General features: G+C 52.2%; 9 protein-coding genes across 9 annotated transcripts; 5 read left to right on the top strand and 4 right to left on the bottom strand.

Moving 5' to 3' along the window:
• Window positions 1-1056: 1056 nt before the first annotated feature.
• PG997_014730 (uncharacterized protein) lies at window positions 1057-2577 on the bottom strand (the record flags this gene model as incomplete). Its single annotated transcript, XM_066819044.1, has 1 exon — window positions 1057-2577. One exon carries the CDS (start codon window positions 2575-2577, stop codon window positions 1057-1059), a length of 1521 nt encoding a protein of 506 aa, XP_066661232.1.
• An 880-nt stretch (window positions 2578-3457) lies between these two features.
• Window positions 3458-4550, top strand: PG997_014729 (uncharacterized protein; the record flags this gene model as incomplete). Its single annotated transcript, XM_066819043.1, has 2 exons — window positions 3458-4102; window positions 4158-4550. The coding sequence occupies 2 exons, from the start codon at window positions 3458-3460 to the stop codon at window positions 4548-4550; spliced, it is 1038 nt and encodes a 345-aa protein (XP_066661231.1).
• Window positions 4551-4741: 191 nt separating this feature from the next.
• Window positions 4742-6519, bottom strand: PG997_014728 (ascus development protein 3; the record flags this gene model as incomplete). The annotated part of the gene is given in 7 exon segments (XM_066819042.1): window positions 4742-4882; window positions 4938-5096; window positions 5153-5701; window positions 5715-5850; window positions 5905-5988; window positions 6046-6369; window positions 6443-6519. The coding sequence occupies 7 exon segments, from the start codon at window positions 6517-6519 to the stop codon at window positions 4742-4744; spliced, it is 1470 nt and encodes a 489-aa protein (XP_066661230.1).
• Window positions 6520-7296: 777 nt separating this feature from the next.
• PG997_014727 (MFS general substrate transporter) lies at window positions 7297-9083 on the top strand (the record flags this gene model as incomplete). Its single annotated transcript, XM_066819041.1, has 4 exons — window positions 7297-7306; window positions 7395-8763; window positions 8790-8897; window positions 9080-9083. The coding sequence occupies 4 exons, from the start codon at window positions 7297-7299 to the stop codon at window positions 9081-9083; spliced, it is 1491 nt and encodes a 496-aa protein (XP_066661229.1).
• A 2779-nt stretch (window positions 9084-11862) lies between these two features.
• On the top strand, window positions 11863-12762 carry PG997_014726 (uncharacterized protein; the record flags this gene model as incomplete). The annotated part of the gene is made up of 1 exon (XM_066819040.1): window positions 11863-12762. The coding sequence occupies one exon, from the start codon at window positions 11863-11865 to the stop codon at window positions 12760-12762; it is 900 nt and encodes a 299-aa protein (XP_066661228.1).
• A 938-nt stretch (window positions 12763-13700) lies between these two features.
• Window positions 13701-14642, top strand: PG997_014725 (uncharacterized protein; the record flags this gene model as incomplete). The annotated part of the gene is made up of 1 exon (XM_066819039.1): window positions 13701-14642. One exon carries the CDS (start codon window positions 13701-13703, stop codon window positions 14640-14642), a length of 942 nt encoding a protein of 313 aa, XP_066661227.1.
• A 426-nt stretch (window positions 14643-15068) lies between these two features.
• On the top strand, window positions 15069-15932 carry PG997_014724 (uncharacterized protein; the record flags this gene model as incomplete). The annotated part of the gene is made up of 1 exon (XM_066819038.1): window positions 15069-15932. One exon carries the CDS (start codon window positions 15069-15071, stop codon window positions 15930-15932), a length of 864 nt encoding a protein of 287 aa, XP_066661226.1.
• Window positions 15933-16840: 908 nt separating this feature from the next.
• PG997_014723 (uncharacterized protein) lies at window positions 16841-18011 on the bottom strand (the record flags this gene model as incomplete). Its single annotated transcript, XM_066819037.1, has 2 exons — window positions 16841-17515; window positions 17598-18011. The coding sequence occupies 2 exons, from the start codon at window positions 18009-18011 to the stop codon at window positions 16841-16843; spliced, it is 1089 nt and encodes a 362-aa protein (XP_066661225.1).
• Window positions 18012-18843: 832 nt separating this feature from the next.
• On the bottom strand, window positions 18844-20572 carry PG997_014722 (Haloacid dehalogenase-like hydrolase-domain-containing protein; the record flags this gene model as incomplete). The annotated part of the gene is made up of 3 exons (XM_066819036.1): window positions 18844-19458; window positions 19569-19720; window positions 19795-20572. The coding sequence occupies 3 exons, from the start codon at window positions 20570-20572 to the stop codon at window positions 18844-18846; spliced, it is 1545 nt and encodes a 514-aa protein (XP_066661224.1).
• Between the last annotated feature and the right edge of the window lie 181 nt (window positions 20573-20753).

Raw genomic sequence — 20753 nt, 5'->3', positions numbered from 1 at the left:
CAGATGAAACTTAGAACGGTGGCTAGCTATAAGACGTTTTCTGTAAATAATAAACAACTCCTCTGTATTGACTATATGGAATGTAGTTACCTAGTGTATTAATTTCTTATAGTGATGTTGACAATTCACGAGTATCCGTGAAGCTTGGCAACAATATTGGTTATAACCTCTAACCTCCGGACGTGGCACTTTCAAAGACGCCGGGGTCATCAACCTATTCTTCTGATATAGAGGCAGAAGCTCAGGCCCCAAACATAACAAGCCCGAGACGGGGCAGGTTAGTTAAACCACTCGTTCCCCAGCTCTAGGGGGATTACCACTAACGTTATCTGAAAGGGGACCTGTTATAACCAGGGTATTCCCCTTTATGCATGACGGATATGACTATACGGCTCCCACCAAACAAGACCTCATGCGCCACTTGTAGACGAGGAAGCAGTGTGATCGATCCGTTATTGATGGTATTGAGATTCATGTGGCAAAGCAAACGTTCCGGTGCTCACATGCTTGCAACTACGTCTCCTCTCGCGGAGATAACTGGATTTGGCATGTATGGAAGGGACAAAAGGTCAGAGCAGAGAGAACAAAACCCGACAGAAAAGATTCTGGGCTGAATGGAGCAGGCCCATTGGTGTCACTTTTACTGTGGCTGTAATTGGGCGGGCCGTTCTATGTGGTATGTAGACGAGGAAAGGCGTGGATGAAGCTTTAATTTCAAATTGAATGGATATAGATTCTCAGCAGGAGACATAGGGAAATGAAGGCAGAACAGGGGAGTGAGGTGTAACGGAAGTCGTCTGTCCTGCGTCTTCCAGTCACGTACCTAAGAGATCTGGTAGGGTGAATAGCAACCAAAATTACCTTCGTATAACCATTGTGGTCTAGCTCAAAAACAAGAAAAGGTAGGCAGTGTTGCATAATTCCTGAGAAATTATAACTTTTTTCTCATTCAAGCCAGTTAAAAGGGCTCAATCTAACTCCCATACTCCCAAGATTGTAAACTTGGAGAAGTCCCTCAATACTCAGCACCCGTAAGACTCCTTACAAAAACTCCGATTACAAAAAGTGGCCCCCAAAAATTAGCAAAATATTGATCATGATGGGCCACATGCCGGGGAATCCGGGAATACGCTTCGCGTTGTTGTCCGCTTCTTCGCCAATCACAGGGAGTTCTGGCGATATCTCGACGCGATGCGAGATATCATCAAATACATCGGAGAAGGGCAAGACCAGCATGGCGCCGGACCCGGGTGAGCCTGCAATAACGTGACCATGCAGATTCCCCGTGTCCGCATCTATCACCCAGGACCCGCAGTCGCCTTTCTCTAGTCTGCCATCGGCAAATGCTCTGATCATTCGCCGGAACTTCAAATCCTGAGGACCTCGAGCATACGATGGAGTCTCGGAAACTGTTCCGGGTAACGTGCCGCGAGAAGTAATGGTAAGGGCTGACGTGCTGATTACGGTATTTTCGGCGAGTGCCTCAACCGAGACGTACCTCCCTGGTGTCCGCGGATCATTGAAAGTGATTAGGGCCGCACAGTCGTGCCCATCAAGTTCAATAAGAGCGTAGTCGAGATCGGCAGCCGAGCAGGCCATACCCGTCAAAAACAGACCGCCCATTTGGCCCATGCTGAAGCTGTCTCGCATCTTGAGATGTGCCAGGGGTTTCGCAAAGCTTTGAACCGTGAAGGATTCTCCACCGGTGGAAAGTGGGCGTTGACGTGATTTCCAAAATGCTTTTTCTTTCCGTCCAGACCCAGGTAAACTTGGTACTCTGGAGTCAATATAGCTTTTGGCCCCAGTCGCGCGAGATGTCCAATTGCTGCTGTCAGCGCCCTCGGCATCAGAGTCTTCATCCAAGCTGAGAGCTTCCTCACTCTCCATACGTCGGTGATCAGAGCCTGTACACAGAATGGGCACCTCTGCAGCTTTGCGGAAAGGGTGACCAGCAGTTGTCAATAGGAACTTGTCTCGGATCCTAATGACTCCTCCGAGCGTAACTGTGTTCAATCCGTCGATGCTGGAATCGAAGCTGTTTCCGATAGTCAAACACCTTTCGCTTGTGTTGACCGAAAGAGAAAACGAAAGCTGACCAGGAATACTTTCTGCGGCCAATGTAACGAGTTGTTCGAATCCTGGTGTCTGGGGCATGTCTCCGGTCTTGACTCCTGGGTAGCCTCTGAGGATACCGCTCTGTTTGATGATGTCTCGGACTTCTCGACGATGCGAGGCGACATCGCAGCAGAAAAGTACTGTTGGAATAGCGCTAGCCTTGTCGCTACCAATCATATACATGGACCATGTCACCCAACCTGAGATAGGCTCAGCACAACTGTCGAGGTACCCCTTGATTTGCGGCGCCATCTCGTCGAAGGCGTCACGTGCGGGTCCGCAGGCTTCCCAGATGGAGTTTCTGCCCGATCTGCAGATGAGGCGACCAACACATTGCTCCATTTCAGTACATATCTGTCGATTGTCTGCATTGCGCCGATGTTTGCGCAACGAGAAGAATGTGCTACCATGGGACACCAATTGCGGTTGGTGGTCCGCTACTGGTCGCCCACGGAATCCCATGATGAAGCCGACAATTGTATCGACTATGGTACCTTTCACGTCAGCCAACATGGTGTAAGGTCGCGGGGAAGCTGGGGTTTTAGCTGAGTTGTGGATGGATATTTCAAGGGTAATTTGGTCGGATTGAATTCCTCCTTCTTGTAGTCTCAATCCAGCATTTAAATAAGGTACAGTGAGGCGAATCTGGGGTTGCGGGGAAGCACCTGAAAGCGGTCCCCAGAGCATGTGTGGCGACATTGTAATCCCCGTATCCTCCCGTCACTGATGCAACCATGGAATGCAGCGCAGGCAAGATCGCGTGTGCAGGTGGTTTGTATCAGAAGGTACCTATGCCGGTTAGATATTATCTCAAATAGCTGGCCACAGATCTTCCAAATTATTGACTCTCATCATCTACGCTGGTAAAACTTGCCGGATCAACAGTCCAATTTTAGTCCTAGCTCTGACCGAACCCTACCTATATTTACTTGTCGGTTTCACAATGATTAATTTCGGATGTGTATGGAAATAGGGCTTACTTGCATACAGAATCGACTACACCGGCATCCTCATCACATGAGGGTAAACTGTTCTTAAGACTAACCGCAAGAGGGTCTGCTTATCTTGTCACACCCACCCTCACGAATTTCTTCATGTCCTGCCAGCTTGATTGGATGCAATTTATTCATTAGTGGCTAACTGAAACTGAGTGACTGGGTAGTCGACGCATACATGGCATGCCGTTTCTGGAGCAGCGGTGAACGGCGGTAGTTCCCTCTTTGTGTTAATCTTCGCCCAAGTCGAAAGGTCACCCCTCCTGCAAAGATGAAAGGCTTTCAATGAGTTAACTACTCAACTATATACGCCCCTAAGTCTCACTAGTGTTTTGATCAGTTATCCCATGGCTAATACAGTGGAATCGGATTTCTTGGGCGCACTCAACCAGTCCACTAGAGCTACTGTGGCAACCGAGTTCTGGGGTAAATGTGGCAATGCGCAGCCGAAAGGCTTCCACAGTGACCTCACACCCTTCTGGGAGTACTACAGCAGAGCATGCAGACAGGCCTTGCACGATGCCGGCCGGCACAATGCTCTACGCTCGCACGCCGACATTATCGAGGTGGTCCGAATGCTGAAGTTAGGTGCGACCAGAAACGAGATTCGCACCGCTCTCCGTTCCAAGCTATCTAGAACACACGAGAATGAGAGCGAACTGTTGGACAGCTCAATAAATCTGTCCGCGAGCCTGCTTCTCATGTGCGATTTTGGTATCACACCACTCAGCTTCTCAGGCCGGACTGAGCTGAGTTGGACCCAGGGCACCTTACAGACCTTCCTGAGGGACTACTTCAATGGCCCACTCGTCCTGTCGCATGAAGGTATGAAACTTGAAAAGACGTTTCTGGCAAAAAATCTGTCTAGGATCGGCGGCATTGACATCATCTGGACTGAGAACCTGGTCGACCATCTCCGCTTGAGTAACGACGATACGAAAGTGCACATTTTCCATCATGCATCATTCCTCGAATACCAGAACCACAGGCAAGTAATGGTACGCCAAATCCTGGAAATTGGTCATCGCTGACGTGTCCATCTCCAAGCTCGGAAAGCCTCTTGCCCAATGGCTTAGCCGCAGAGACGCTACAGACGCCCGCGCTGCTATGCCCCAGCACGGACCGCGAGACTCGCCGGTGGCTGTCGAGGCTCCCTCGATAGACCGACGCCTGGGTCACTGCGGACGGCTGAAGACGGAGTTGCGTCAGATTGAAAGGTTTCACTTCTGGCGGGACCGGTTGATCATGCTGAAGCAGGCGTACGATGAGGCACAACCCAAGACCTTGACCCAGTGGTGGCACGACCGCCGGAACGGCGTGCAGTGGTATACCTTCTGGGTGGCCGTCCTCGTACTGGTTCTAACGATAGTGTTTGGCTTGATACAGAGCGTGGAAGGGGCACTGCAGGTCTATGCATCGTTCAAGTCTCTTGAGAGATGAAACGCTCTTGGTTTGGGGATATAGGGAACCATAGGCGGTCATTACTTTCAAACTGTATCCCTTAATGCCTTGGTATCTCGAATCTACTTCAGTCTATCTTTGGAATTGCACCTAGTATGATCAAAGGATAACCAAGATAATCGCCTGTGCCTTAGCTACTCGCTCGCTAAGCAACATGACAACATGTATATCTACGGGACGTTCTTCGGTAGAACCGTCTCTGTATCCCCGTCAACAGGCTCCACGTGTCTCCGGACAAGACTTGCATGGAAGAGATCATCCATCTCCTCCAAAGTACGACCCTTCGTCTCTGGGTAGAACATGTAGATGATCTTGAGTCGTTGTTAGCTAGAACATGTACCGAAACCGTTATACATCGAGACTTACCGGGATGCAGACTACTGTGACTGCAAAGAAGAAGAAGTAGATGTTGGATCCAATCGTCTCGATGCCTACCGGCCAAACTTGAGCCACCACGATGGATCCGATGGCACCGCCCGAGGCCGAGAAGTTCAGTCCGCGAGCACGTATGGCAGTCGGGAAGATCTTTTCGAGAGTCAGTACTTTCCGTGCTTATACGCCTTCGATCCACTCGTACTCACCTCGGACCCGTATACCCACGCCGTCGGTCCAAACCCGAGACTGAACCCGATCGCGTAGATGAAGATGAAGACGACGCAGACAATGTCGGCTGCTCGGTTCTGGTTGTCGGGGTAGACTTGGCCCAGCACACCATTGATGAGCAAGCCCGAACTCATTGCCACACACCCGGCAACCAACGTCGTTCGGCGACCAAGCCTGTCAATGAGCAACATCTCGATGACCGTCATGACGATCTTGAGACTCGACTCGATGCCGCCGGCGAGTAAGGACACCCTGGTCCCCAAACCCAGCTTGAGGAACAAGGTAGGGAGGTAATACTTCATCGCGGTCGCGCCGCACATCTGCGCCATGAACTGGAGCAAGGATGCCCGCCACAGACGATCGAAGAGGTGCCGTTCCCGGAACAGCGAGAGCCAGTTCAGGCCCGACATCCGGTAAGCCTCCACGGACTCTTGGATTTCCGTCAGCTCGTCGTCGATCTGGGCGTTGGTGCAGCTGCCTTCGCGTAGCCAGTGCAGGGACCGCTGCGCTTCGGTGAAGCGGCTGTGCTCAATGAGCCACCGGGGCGTCTCGGGGAGGAAGGGGAAGCCCGGCGCCGAAGATGAGGGCGGGGATCAGGACGACGGCGGCGGAGAACCTCCAGGAGACGTAGATTTGATGGGGCGTCGACTCCCAGAATGTGACAGCATAACCGACCCTGGTAGCAACTCATCAGCAAGTGATGTTCGGGCAAGGGTGAGACGACTCTTACCAAAATCCGCTGGCCAGACCAGCAACGAACCCGACATGGTTCAGCACGACATACTTGCCGCGCTGCCCCGCCGGTGCGATCTCGCTGTACTCGAGTTAGAATGGAGCACATAACCCCAAGAGGCAGGGTGGATCAACTTACGCCTGATAAAGGGGCACCGAAGTCGACACCATCGCGACGCCGAGCCCGCAGATGATGCGCCCGACGATCATCATGGCATAAGCCCGCGGCGCGGTCGCGCCCGCCTCGAACCCCGTGCCGACGGCCAGGACGGCGGTGCCGATGAGCGCGGCGTACCGCCGGCCGAGGTAGTCGCTGACCGGGTGGGAGATGAAGATGTAGCTGAGCCAGGTGCCGAGGTAGTAGATGGCGGTGATGACGCCCTTGCGTGCGGCGGTCAGCTCGCCCATGGCGGCGACGAAGCCCGGGTGCACGAGGATGGAGGACAGGATGCCGACATTGTAGCTGGGGAGGGGTCAGCGAGTGTAACAAACTCCCCCTCACGGCCGCGGTCGCTGTTCGTGGTAAATGTACCTACCCCCATACGAAAGACCCTATTGCGAAGAAGATGCACAGGAGATGCAATCTGACTACTGCTTGGGTGAACATGGCCATGGCTTTACTCTGTCGATTTGATCTGTTGAGATCAGGTCCAGCTGTCGCAGCTGGGAAGAACCTGTCGACGGAGGCAGTTTAGAAAGGGTCCTCAGCAACCATTTATCAAATGACTCAATGGACCCGGTTTACCATATTGATGAGATATATGCACCAGCGTCTGCATATACGTCTCCAATCACGCGCCAAAGCTGGCTGCGAATTGACAACTCGAGAGGGAGGTGCGGAACTGCCCAGAACAGACATGTCGTTTGGTGGCAGTCCGGGGCCCCGAAACCCCGCTATTCGTTGCCCAGATATGCCGTCCCCTCCCTGTGATATGCGGGATAGGGCAGTAGACTGGGGGTGGTTGCAGGGTAACTGTCTGGGGGCAATGGGAAGCGGGGTTGACTTCCTAAGGCAGCTTACCCGTCGGACGGAGCCAAGCCAAGCGAGAGTCAGGGGCAGGGGAACATGCCCAGATTAAAGCACGCACCTGGAAGAACTCCCATTTGCACGTCATGCCCAGAGAAAACAAGGCGATCGGAATGAGTCGAGCACGACAGATTGCGACGCGTAAATTCCGGGGTGGGAAAGGCATATATCCAGGAGCCCTTCCCCGAAACTGGCTGCTGTAGGTAGGACTGATCACTCTCCCCAGGTTCCAGTTGCCTTGAACTCGCCAAGACCTGCAGAGGACAAACAATCGTCACACATGTCAGGAAGAACAAATGATTCCAGCAAACCTTTTCCAGGTGGGAAATGCATGGCAAGCTTCAATCACTACTTTGACGCATCATGAGTATTGGTAAGTAGTATGCCGAAAGATCTCACCACTTACAATTGCCGGGTGCCAAGACCCTGAGACTGAGCTATTGTCACTGATCACCTGTTAGGCCCAGCAGCAGCGCCTGCGGCAAGTAGCAGCAGCCAATGCGGGGGCGAGCCCTCGCACGCGCATCAACGCCCGCATACAGAAGCGGCCAACGCTACAATTGAAGCAGCAGCAGCAGTACTACCACCATCATCAAAAGCTGTGCGCTGGAGAGACCTACCCAATAAAGACCAATTGTTCATTCTCGCCCTCTGCCGATTATCGGAGCCCTTATCCAACGTCTGTCTATTACCTTACATCTTCTACCTAGTGCGCTCGGTACTGCCTCCGGCCAACGACAATGGATCAGCCCCGGATCCAGACGCAGAAGCGGCGCGCGTATCCACCTACTCGGGCATCCTGGTCGCCGCGTTCCCGCTGGCCCAGTTCTTCGTGAGTCTGCCCTGGGGCTGGCTCTCAGACCGGCACGGGCGGCGCATCTCCATCCTGGCGGGGCTCGCCGTCTCGGTGCTGGCCAACGTCGGGTTCGGGCTCTCGCGGTCGCTGGGCGCGCTGCTGTTCTGGCGCGTCTTGGCCGGGCTGGGTAACGGCAATGTCGGGATAATGCGCACCGTCACCGCGGAGATTGTGCGCGAGCGCCGGTTCCAGACCAAGGCTTTCCTGCTGCTCCCGCTCGTGTTCAATTCGGGCATGGTGGCCAGTCTGGCTCTGGGCGGCTGGTTGGCCGAGCCGGTCGCGAACCTGCCATGGCTTTTTGGTCCCGGTGGCGCGTTCAACTTCGATGGGAATCCCGAGGGTGTTGGGTGGGCTCTCGCATACCCATACGCACTGCCGGCCTTGATGAACGCGCTGGTTCTGGCTGGGACTCTACTTCTTGCCGTTTTCGGACTCGGCGAAACTCTGCCTGGAAGAGAGGCGACCGAGGATTACGGATTGCGGGCGGGCCGTTCGTTGCTTAGGTGGTTCCGGGCCTACATCTACCCTAGGAGGGGCAGAGGGTACGCGACGGTCGGGAGCCAAGACGGCGATGCTTTGGTCGAGGGAGGAGACCATGACGAGAAACCACCGACCGCAGATACTGGACCACTCAAAACTTCAACGCCAAGACCATTTCGACAGATATGGACTCGAGAAGTACTGGCATCACTGGTTTCATTCGGACTCTTGCCCTTGCACAATTCGGCGTTCATGCACATATTCCCCGTCTACCTCAGCAGCCCGCCCGCCGACAACACCGAAGCCACCATCTTCACCTTCACCGGCGGTCTCGGCCTGAGGTCCGCGTCCATTGGGATCTGGATGTCAAGCTTCGGGATATGCGGCATCCTGCTCCAGCTGTTCATCTACCCGCGGATCCAAGCCCGGATCGGCACCCGCGGCGTCTTCCGGATCGCGCTCGTTCTCTTCCCTGCCACGTACGCCGCGGCGCCGTACTCTCGCTGGTGGCCGGGGACAGCGCAGTACGCTACGTGCTGCTCGGGTTGGTGGTCTGCGCCCAGATCATGGCGCGGACGATGGCGATCCCCAGCACCGTCATCCTGCTGACTGAGTCGGCGCCTGACAAGTCTGTTCTGGGCACCATTCATGGGGCAGGCAATATGTTGGCCAGTTTTGCTCGGGCTGTGGGACCCGCTCTAGGAGGCTGGGTATTCGCGTTGGGTGTGGAGGAAGGGATTGTAGGTTTGGTGTGGTGGTTATACCTTGTCATCATAGCAGTATGCGCGCTTACATGGTCACTATTCATAGATAGGGGCTAAAAAGTGGACCCGAATACTGGACGTCATAGAATAACATCAATCAGCACAGTGGCGGCGGCCAACATACTATGATGATTCAAAGAGGCATTTATGAAGGAGATATTGAGTTTCCGTATTGTGCTGTCATTGTCCCAGTGGTAGGAAGTCATGTGCTCTATCTTGCGTACCATTGAAGATTAGTCATACCAACTCGAGTGCGTGCCGGGGGCGAGAGATAGTAATGCAGAAGCAATGTAGACCATGTTAAATATTTTGAATGGAAAGCATACAGTTGGTAGGTAGATATTACCGCTAAGGTGGGAAGGTGAAAAAGTTCAAAAAAATAGAGCGATCCCAGAGTTGTTGGTGTAGTAGGGGGTTTGTACTTACTTGCTTCCCATGGGTGTGAGGGCAATTCTTTTGTGTTTTTGTAGGGTCAGTGAGATGCCATAGCACTGTGACGTGTAATGCAAGGAGGAGTTAGCTACTGCAAGTTAGGTGTCAGCAAGTGGAAGTGGTGCTGTGTTGCGTTGTCGGTTCTGTTGTGCTCGTAGCCGTGCTCGAACTCCTGACCGCCCTGTTAGCATATTAACTCGGCGACGTGGGATTGACCACTGAACCACCAACCCTTGGGATCACTGTTTGTTGAGATATCGACGAGCAATTGGGACTTATAAGGTTGGGGACAAGTGATTGTTTGGTACAGCTTGCTTACTTAGGCATCTAAAGGCGGTTCTCCTTCCTCTTCACTCGCAGACGGGGGATTGGCCACTGAGTCAACAACTTTTGGGATCGCTCCTTGTTCAGATACCGATAACTTACTTGGGATTCCAAGTTTGGGTACAAGTCACTGTTTGGTACTTCTTGTTTAGATATCTAGAGGCGGTTCGCCCTTCTTCTTAACTTGGCGACGTGGGATTGACCACTAAACCACCACTTCTTGGGATCGCTATTGGAATATCGACAACTAACTTGGGGTTGTGAAGTTAGTTACAAGTAATTTATGACACATTTTGCTTGTCTACATATGGTGCCCCTTCCCTTTGGTATCTTGTTTAGTCTGCGTCCTGAGATTCACCACCGATTCAACAGCTTTTGGGATCGCTGACGCCATATCAGCGACTAGTTACAACTTATGAGTTCAGGGACAAGCCCTTGGTTTGCAAAGTTCTCTTATGCGCGCAGGCCGTCTTACGTCTCTTTAGCGTCTTGCTAAGTGTGTATTATGAAAATGACCACTGGCCCAGCAATATTTGAGATTGCTGCTGGCTCACCAGCTGTCAGTTACAGCTCACTTGGATGTGGAAAAGCGGTCGTCCTACACGGTTTGCTTATTTGAAGGCGGTGTCCTCTTTCTATTTGGCATCTTGGTCATCATTATGGTAGGATGGAACTGTGGTCCAGCAACTCCTGGAATCGCTGGCGGCATGCCAGCTACTAATTCCAACTTATGGAGTCTGTTACCATGGATAGCTGCTTCTAACATGTTTATTTACAACATGTGCTCACTCCGTTTCGCTCTTTCATCACTGCTCTCATTGACCTAACAGTTGTTCGTGTCAATTGTAAAACTTGAACAATAAGCTCTCATCACGTACTTAGGGACAAATGATTAACGCTCCTACCTTACGTATTTACAAGCTGTACCCTCACACTTTATTACTTGCTACAGAAGCGACCGCTGGTTCAACAATTATGGGAAAGGCCATCTTACACATCACGTTTTCTTTGTCATCCACACACATTGAGCCAACACAAAGGAGCATGAACAGCTAGCAGACACACAGATTTCCAACACGTACAAACACATCAGCGCAGTTTACAGGCTCAAGGGACCCCTAAGAACAGCAACCATAGAAGTCTAGCTGGTAGCACCCATAAGACAAAGGAATCTTCCTTCACCTTTTTTACCTTGTTAGGTGAAGTTGTCCTTCTCTTGATAGCACCGTATCTTCTGACCCACCGACCTCATCACCTAACCAACGACTCTGGGGCTGATAAATAACTTATCTGCGATCGAGTTCTAGTTTCAGATAGATCAAGGAGCCATTACCGTTACCAAGCTGCTTGCTCACAGGTACAAGTCGTGGTAGTCTCCCATGCTATGGTTTGAACATGACGGAAAACCTCCCACACATGACCTATGTGTGGCTGCTTCTTACCACATGATGTGCATTTAGGAGCTGAAGGATCATTTTCCAACTCGACATATCTCCCTCCATCCCAATAATTTGGGGGACCTGACAATCGATATGTCGTTACTTTTTCACTGATTGATAACATCATGCATTTTGTGAAGCTCTTATCGCCAACTTTTGTCACCTGCTGCGTATTTCGGCCCAGGCCAACGTCAAGACCGTCACAAAAGCCCAAAACAAAAGACGGATGTAAATAAAACAGGCTTCAGAAGCTTCAAGCTCTAGGCCGCAAAGAATGGATTCAGTACTTGAGGGGTTCTGGTGACTGCATGCTGTTACAAGGACCAGTATCAGCCGTCTTCCAGCTTCTGCCGATGAGGGGCAAGTGAATGCCATCCTGAATACTGCCATCAAATCTTCGAAGGTAAACCGACGAAGCATGGTTGAGTGGTCACTGTATGAAGCCCTAATAGGCTCAAAGGCCCACTTCATGCATGAAAATCAGGAATGGAAAGAATCTGCTTGTTGCAGCTCACGTGAGACGTCGTACAACTGAGAAGTCCCCCCGCATCCTACCAATCCCCAACACAAAGTTCTCACTCCTGGCATCTTGTCCTTGACATCCCTCCGCACATATTAATCCAACACTTGGAAAATGAACTTCCTTGATCTTCCTGTGGAGATTCGTTTGCAGATCTATGCCCACTTGTTGATTACACAGGTGCCCATAAGATCCTTCAGAACAAAGGCACTCAGCTCTGCGATACTCCGCACTAGCAAACAAATCTTGCTCGAAGCTAGCCCAGTGCTTTACTGCAGCAACAAGTTTCAACTCATCCATGAGGTCGACAAATTTCATGACGGTGATCGAACCTGGGATTATGCAAGAGCGCATCACTATCTGAGTCGGATCGGGGGCCAATCCCATCTCATTCGTTACGTAGCCATAAGGTTTTCGACCTTCAACACCGGCGGCTGTGACACGTATCATCACTACTTTGGCCTAAACGAGACGGACATAAAAGAGTTGACAACAATCCGAACAATGTGTCCCTACATCCATACCCTCGAGTTCCTGCTGGAAGATTCTCAGCCCACTTCCGACTGTTTACCGACATGCTCTTGGTCACCAAGCACCCACGACCATTTCCAGGCACTCGCACTGCATCTCAAAGACATGCCATCCCTAGAGAAGGTCATCGTCAACCTCCGTGGCTACGTTGACGAAAATGGGAACCCAATCCACTATCCCCTTCCAAATATTCCAACCGAAGCCGGGGAGAGCAGTGGCAGCAGCAGGTCCCAAAGGACACGCCATGATGATATTTCAAACATGGTAAAATCCCTGGGCTTTGGTTGGTTCGTCCGAATGACAGAGATGAAGAAGCCAACACTGCGGAGCAGTGACGGTCGGCGCATATTTTACTGTTCGAAGGCCCTGCAAGTGTACGAGCGCTGGGCTCGGGAGGAAGAATACGAACGGAAGATTGAAAGAGAAATGGCCCAATGTAGCCACTACGCCAGACGTGGTTTCCACGCATGGCGTTGGAATTAGTCTCACGCTGATTAATCAAACTACCTACAATTGCTATGCTCCTTGCAAATGTTGGAAGCCTTTGTATCATGCAGACTGAGAAATGTGTTTGTTTCACTATCAAGTGCTTCCCAACTACTGTGACCGTGTAATAATTACTTAATTTACGCAGCTACAGCTTCCCAGTTTCCCTACCAGTCCAATATGTGTTGAAACAAAGAATCTATCTTCTTCATCAACAGCAACTCCATACCTTATACCGAGCCGTTTCTCGCGGTTAGGGGCTGCCCTGACATCGAATCAACATGATCGATCGCCAAATACGGGACCTGACCGCGCTCCTGGTGTCTGTCTGCTACCAATAATCCTATCAGAGTAGTTTTTGACCATAAGATGGTGATGCTTCCTGTGTGCTTCTACTTTTGACTTGGACAGTATTACCAGTAATAAGATACATGAAGTCATTTTTGCCTTTTGACTAATGCCATAGTAGTGGGTACCATGCGGATTTTCCACGCCCCAGCAACATTGCAACCAGAAAGATTGTCTTTAACTTTAGCGTGAAACATACATCAAGTCCTTTCTTCAGATGGTTGGCTAATGCAAGCCGTTAGCATGGAATACGGTTTACTTTCGCATGCAGGCGGTGAGGGGGACGCTGTTGCATGGAAAATCATGTTGCTGGACCAGAGATAGAGTAGGGACCGGTTACGCATAACGACAACGACACCCCATTCGGATGTCAGTGACAGTGGGCCGGCTAGGAAACTTCCATCAACTGAAGTTACAACTTTCCGAGCCATCCGATGGATTGGCCCGAAACAACGAGGCACTGCATATATGTACCTCACAGATCTCCCCTCAATCAACTTAATATTAAACCACTACCTTCCCTACCCCAGTTCTGTGCCATGTAAACTTCAAAGTCGCTCCATAAACTGGCAACTTCAACTCCCAGAATGGATCTCTTCAAGCTGCCTTTGCAGATACGACTCGAGATATTTGCGTACTTATTTGTCAAAGACGATGGGATACCAATCTTTTGTTATACGCAAGGTCTGCCCTTCGTCTCAGATCGAGAAATGCCTTTCAGCACAAACCAAGGACTGCAACCTCAATTGCTTCGCACCAACAAGTGCATCCTCCAAGAAGCCAGCCCCTTACTTTACTCCAAGAACAAGCTCTCGTTGTTGGAAATGCCCCTCCACGAGTTCGCAGAGCTGAGATCTGGAAAGCCCATCGTGGAAACATTTCTCGTGATGATCGGAAGCCAGGCTCGCCTTGTTCGACATATCGCGTTGACACTTTGGACCTTCGTACGCGACCTAGACCGGGCGAACAACACCGTCAATCTTGACGAGTGGGACAGGGAAAACCTGTTGGCCATACAGGAAATGTGTCCTCCCACTACTACCCTCGAATTCAGGCTCGTCGACTGGGAATTGAGCGGTCACAGCTTGTTGGAATTGTATGAGCTACCGGAAACCCAGCTCCAATTGAAAACACTCGCCTCGACGCTGGAGGGTATGACGAACCCAGAAAATGTCGTTCTCGACATTCGCGTTTATGTCGATGAAGACGATCAGGAAGTGAAGTACGATTTGGCCAACAGGCTCGATGAGATCCCTACTGGTAAGAAGGTCATGGTTGTTGGGAATGGCAATCACAGACGCAAAGAGATTGATGACATGGAGAGCCTTGCCTTGTCCTATGGCTGGACTGTCAAAGTGAAACGGATCAAGAGACGGACTTGGACTACCAGCGATGGTGAATGTATCGTTTACAGCCAAGAGGACCTCGAAGCGTACAAGGATGATCTCGTGGAGCTGGAATTGCAACGGGAAAGTGAACGGTTATGGGGCCCGGTCATAATAGGACCTGGCTTGAGGATGAGAAGGTAACATGAGCTTCTACAAACTGGATAGACCATTCAAGTTCGATTGGCTGTGTTCTTCTCACCTCTCTGTCTCTCGTGTAGGCTGAATGCTCGCGAGTCCAAGCAGCAACGCGGGGCCGGCTAGTGTCAGATTGTAGACCAACATGGCATCCAAGACTTCAGTTGGTCGAATGAATCCTGTCGTCATTCAAACGCAATTCATCCGATCTAGAGATGTGATGCGATGCGTTCATGACCCACCCCGAACTGACGGCCCCAACCTAATCCAATGGGCCCGAGTCCAAGCCCGGGCGGACGTATTCAGACGTCCGTCCTCTTACGTCCAATTGCCCCCGGCCCGGCACAAGCCAGGAAAACCTCCCGTCTTCACCCCCTCAACTTGCCACCAAAATTTCAGTGAATTGGCGAACCTCGTCAGACATCTTTCGACATGAATTTCTTCCATTTGCCGACGGAGTTGCGGTTTGAAATTTACGAATACTTGTTAGTTAGTGAACTCCCCATCTACATCAACTGCGAAAAGGATGGTCCCTGGGACGGCTTCACGTGGCCGGACCCGCCGAACCCCCAGATCCTGCGCGTCAACAAGCGCATGCTCCACGAAGCCAGCCCCATGCTCTATTCCCGCAACCAGCTCTCCATCTGGGGCGAGGAGTGCTACGGGAACCTGGACACGGGCAAGACGGCTGCGGTCGCCATCTTTTTGGCGCGGATCGGGCGCCAAGCCCGCCTCATTCGATACATCGAAACCGGCTTGAGGGCCTTCGACCATCGTCTCTGGGGCGAGTGCGGCCCCACGGACATCCACGACCTGGATAGAGAGAACTTGGCGGCGATTCGCTTGCTGTGCCCGAATATCAGGACGATACAGTTCAGGCTTTCGGATTCCTCTAGGAGTTCCTATAGGTTGGGTGGAGGGCCTGTGCCGCCGGACACACCCGCTCAGCTGCACACACTCGCGGCGAACTTGAAGGACATCCCGTGGCTTGAGAAGGTCATCATCCACATCGGTGTCTTTACCAATAAGGATGACCAGGAGCCCGAGGACGACGAGCAAACTTCTGCGGGCAACGATGATCAGGTCAATACCGAGGAGCCTGTTGAGGCAGATGACGCCGAGGTTATCACGGGTCCAGATATCGCGATGATGGGAAACGGTAATCACACACGAAAGCAGGTTGCCGAGATGGAAAGGGTCGTGCTGTCCTATGGTTGGGATGTCGACATGGGAGGTGAGCTCAAACGACGGACTTGGAGAAGCAGTGACAATAAATGGGTGTTTTACAATGAATAGGACCTCGACGAGTATGAGGATGCTTTAGAGGAGGCAGCGGAGGCGGAGGCGGAAGCAGAGGGAGAGAAAGAGGGGGAGGTGGAACAAGCACCGGAACAGGAGCAGATAGTGAGTCCTGAATAACCAAAACTTGGGCTGGGATATGATATGGACTCACGCAAACAAAAATAATTGGTCGAACCTAACCGGTGGCTTACTGGCAAGGGGACTTTTAATCTTAACGGCCTCGACATGGGCGTTTCTGTTGTATGCAAAAAATAGTTCTACACTGAAACTCAGATTGACCCAAGCTAGCTGCAAAATCAATTTTTCACATAATGACGGCCCGTCATACGTCTTGTTCGTGCTATGGAGATACTGAAAAGATATTTGGGTGTTACAGGCATCGATCTTCTCAGTATTGACCCATCTTAGTTGGGGGCCCTGGCGGGTGCCCTCACATATGAAGACGCCAGCGAGCACACTCCCTTTTGGCTAAACTGGTCAACTACTACTGTATTAATCGATACGATGACTGAAGCTCTGGGCCTATGATGGACACGGCATGCATGATATGACCAGCCTTGGACTTCTTGGCGCGAAACCTAAACTCGGAACCCCGAGTATAGACGTGCTCGGAACTCCGAGTAGAGGCGTACCTGGAACTCCGAGTACGAGTCTACTCGGAACCCCGTGCTCCAGCACATGGATTTGGGAGCGAGCCTGGTGTTGTGGTTTCGACTTTGGGCTGAACACATAAGACCAATATGTTCTGGGTCTCGGAGGACGATAATAGACAAGTTAGTCAATCAGGATAGGTGTATCGGCTCACATCCATCAGCGAATATGACGAAGACCACGCCGGCAACAATCAAGAATACGTTCAAACTTTTTATGTTTAGGAGGGACAGGCAGGAATCGGAATTGTTTCAGGGCTTCATCAACAATGGCCCTAAACTACTTTGTAGTAACCAACCCATATCCGTCTCGGCGCCAGCTTTGATGTATTGGAGCGCCAGCTTCACCCATGGCTCTCTATCCTCCTCGACACAATCCCAAAACGGCGCCGGCATGAACAGCAAGAGAAAAGCGCCCAGCGCGATAGCCGTCTTGCAGACAAACTTGTCGTCGACAATCGCATCACCCGTGCCGAGTCGATAGGCCGCCAGGCAGGAGGACAGCAAGCTCCCGCTGTTTTCTTTTCCCTTCCCAAACTTGGCCTCGAGGACCATGGCCTCGGCCGCCCACAGTCGGAGGTCGTAGGCCGGATCGCCATAGTGGCTGAACTCCCAGTCCACGATTGTGAGCTCGGGCACGGCGCCGGGCTCCTTGAACTTCAACAGCGTGTTCATGGGTCTGAAGTCCCAGGGTGTCAAGGTTTGGACGGGGGCCGGTTGACGCAGCACGTCTATCACGTGATCTATCTCTTGCACGCTGCTTCCCTCTGTCCCCAGCGCGGTGCGGATGGCTTGTTCCTCCAGGCCGCCGGGAGCGATAAAAGTGTCGACGTCTGAGTTCCGGGTGTTCCACTCGTCACGGTCGGTTCCGGCTAGATGGAGACATGCTAACCACTTCCCCAGGCGTGCGCCGACTGCTGCTGGATCCTGTTTGGGATTTAGCTTTAGTTGGTGCCGCAAAAGAGTAACAAGGGCACTGGCACTGGCGGTCCAAGATATTGCTGCTCACCATCAATTTACCCTCCTTATATGCTACCCGAAGGTCCATCTCACCACCCCAAGTCATCAGGTACCCCCGTTGCGTCTCCTGCAGCACGCGAGGGACCCGGACCGACGGCTCTTGGCGGCAAGCCTCGGCTACAGCGCGGGACTTCAAAGCCTTGATCTCGAGCTGCAGCCGGTCAGCGGCGAGGGGCACGGGGGCCAGCTTGGCCATACCTTCGGCGCATTTCAAAATCGCCGGCTCTCCCTCCCGGTAACGGCCATCGCTTAAACCGTCGAGGCGCCATACCCAGCTCGACAGGCCGCTAGTCAAAGGCGTGACCTTTTCGCAGACAATTTGGTGCTCTTCGAGATAGCTCTCGATGCCGCCGGTCCAGTCCCGGGGATTGGCCGGCATTTCCTTGGCGATGTCGACCGACATGGTGGATGTTAGACTGTCAACTTGATGTGACAAATGTTCATCGTGAGTTACTGGAGTTTTCAGTGGGCGTCAACTATGTTGTACATTCACAGATTCATATGCCTCATCGATGGTGTAAGCATAGAACCGGAAAGGAGGAAGATAGACTGCATCGACCATATCAGTCCATCCCTGAGTCTGGCCACCTCGTATGTAGTATACATTACGTACTGTACCGCCATTCGAGAACAATTTATAGTTTCTTGGTATATCCACATTCATCCATGTACTCGGTCTTGGCGTCTGCATCAGGAGTGCTTCAGTGCCTGCGTCGGGTCATCCCGTTAAAGTGCCAACTTTGGTAACCAGTTGTTTCGGGCCGCCGCTCGAGCCACTAACTGCATCGTGCCGAAACATTTAGGTCGTTTGCGCATTTTCCGATTGGTACGCACGTTGTCCACATAAACTAGCTATTGCCGCATTCGGCAATCGACCAGAATACTATTAGTCACTCGGGCTATAACAAGATTTTAGAGTTCAACGTCGCAATGTGTGATACTGGACCAGGATCCTCGAGGACCCTTGTGGCTATTTCCCCTTACCAATTCGCGCCTGGGCGACTTGATTTGGGTGCCGGAGCGCGAACAGTGTCCTTGGTCTCGACCGGCTCGCCCTTGTGTTCATAGTAGTAAGCGTACTTTAATCACACGACCAACGGCTTATTCCGACCTGGAACAGAAACAGAAACGTAAGGCTGCAGACCTATTATGCGTGTCCTGCGAGTCAGGACACCGGCGTCACATTAACTATTGCTAAGTACGTATCTTTATGTGCACGCGCACACATTGACTAGCTAGTAACCGATACCACTGTCGCCTCCATTACTGCAGGCATCTTCACTCTGTTTCCGCGCCAGGGAAGCCTTGATTGTAGGGGACATGCTCCCGTAGCTAGCCTCCGAAGACCCGTTAATCGCCTCTATCGCCTTGACAGCCAGCGCGGTCGTGAGCCCTTGATGCCCTAGCTTGACACCCGTCTTGCCATACTGGCAAAGCCACCCAATCTCAAACGCCCCATCCGCCTGCTGCTTCTTCAACAACTGCCTCAAGTCCGCCTCGTCGCGGATGCCCATATAATGACAAGCCAGGACCCGCATACCCAAGGCCATGGGATCCGCCGTCACGTTGACGCGTTCCCGCAGGCGGTCCCGGAGCGTCGACGCCTGGCTCCGGTGCAGATCGGACTGCGGGTTTTCCCGCAGCAGCCGCGCGAAGAAGTACAGGAACACGTCGGGCTGGTGGTAGTACCGCGTCCCGTTCTCGTAGGCTCGGTGCAGGAGCACGTCCTGCACCCATTTCTTGGTCGCGGCTAGGCCCGGGTCCTGGCCGCGCCCGTAGGTGTAGAAGAGCCTGATTACGTTTACACAGACTGTTGGGTCCGTCCGGTCTCGTATCCTGTCGAAGTATACCTGTGTGCAGCACATCAGAAGTCAGTGTCAATTTTCCGACTCGGTGATACCTATCGACAAGGACAAGGACAAGGACAAGGATCAGTTTCCATGGGCAATGCCTTTCTTACCTTGACAATTCCGTCTGCAGTTACCATTTCCGGAGAAATCATCTCATCCATGACCGAATTCGAAGTCTCGAGGCTCGGTGAAAGGACCTTGAGTGCGTATGAGGTCGTGTCGACATCGTTGGGGTAGTTCTCGGATGTTCCAAAGGGGGCCCCTATCGCATAGTTAGCCCCTTTTCGAGCTGTTCTGCTAGGAGGATGTAGAAACAAAATGCAGGTGCTTGCTTACCAATGAAGTAATTCCATGTCCGATCAAAGTGCTTAAGCTCGATCAAGCTCAAATCCTCCATGAGCTCGTAGACCAACAGCTGACCAAAGTTGTCAGGCACGACTACACCTGTGCTCGTCTCCGAGTGAAGATTCCGAGCGTGGGCCCGGAGCCACTGCCGACTCCGCACCACGGGGTCCTCGAGGAGTGCAAGCAACTTCTCCCGCACCATCTCGGCCTTGTCGAAGACAATTCCTTCGCGAAAGCCGAGCGATTTCGCGGCCAGGACGTTCTCAGCCTTGTCGTCGACGAAGACGGCCTCGCTGGCGGTGATGTTGGCGGCGGATAGGACGTGTTGGTAGAAACGGAGTTCGGGCTTGCACATGCCGGCTTCGCTGGACGTGAAGACAAAGTCGAATATGTCCCAGTCGAACGCCTTGGCCTGCAGAATTTCCCAGTCGGGTCTCGAGATGTTGGACATGGCATACACGCGCAGGTCTGGGTGGCTAGCTCGGAGTTCTCGAATAAAGCCGACCACGTCGTCATTCTGACCCTGTGAAGCTCTGGCCAGATCAAAAGCTGTAGTGATGTCGTCGAAAGGGATGCCGTAGTGCGTTGCCAAACGTGCGTAACATTCATCTTGACTTAGTAGGCCACAGTTGTACTCGCGCCAGATAGGCGAGGTGCGGAACTCTTTGAGGAGTTTGGGTTGAATGGGGAGGGCCGAGGAAGGTTCCCAGCTGCAGAGAACATCTCCAATGTCCAATATAATGGTGTTGATCGGCCGAGAGTCCAGCATTTCAGTTTTACTGTCTGGGGAGTCTAAGATGAAAAGGGATTTCTTGGGAATTTTATCAGCTGGCCTTCCCGCTTGCAGACGCGGCGTGTAATATATAAGTCACAACATAGCTCGTGACGTGCTGGGTCGTCTCCACGGATTTTTTTCCTCTCTCTCTAATTTCCCTGCTCTGACCCCCATG

The sequence above is a fragment of the Apiospora hydei genome (assembly GCF_038363865.1).
Source record: "Apiospora hydei strain CBS 114990 chromosome Unknown utg000010l_segment0_segment0, whole genome shotgun sequence".
NCBI lineage: Eukaryota > Fungi > Ascomycota > Sordariomycetes > Amphisphaeriales > Apiosporaceae > Apiospora > Apiospora hydei.
Note: the sequence above shows the minus strand (reverse complement) of the source record. Positions and strands in the feature narration are given on the sequence as shown.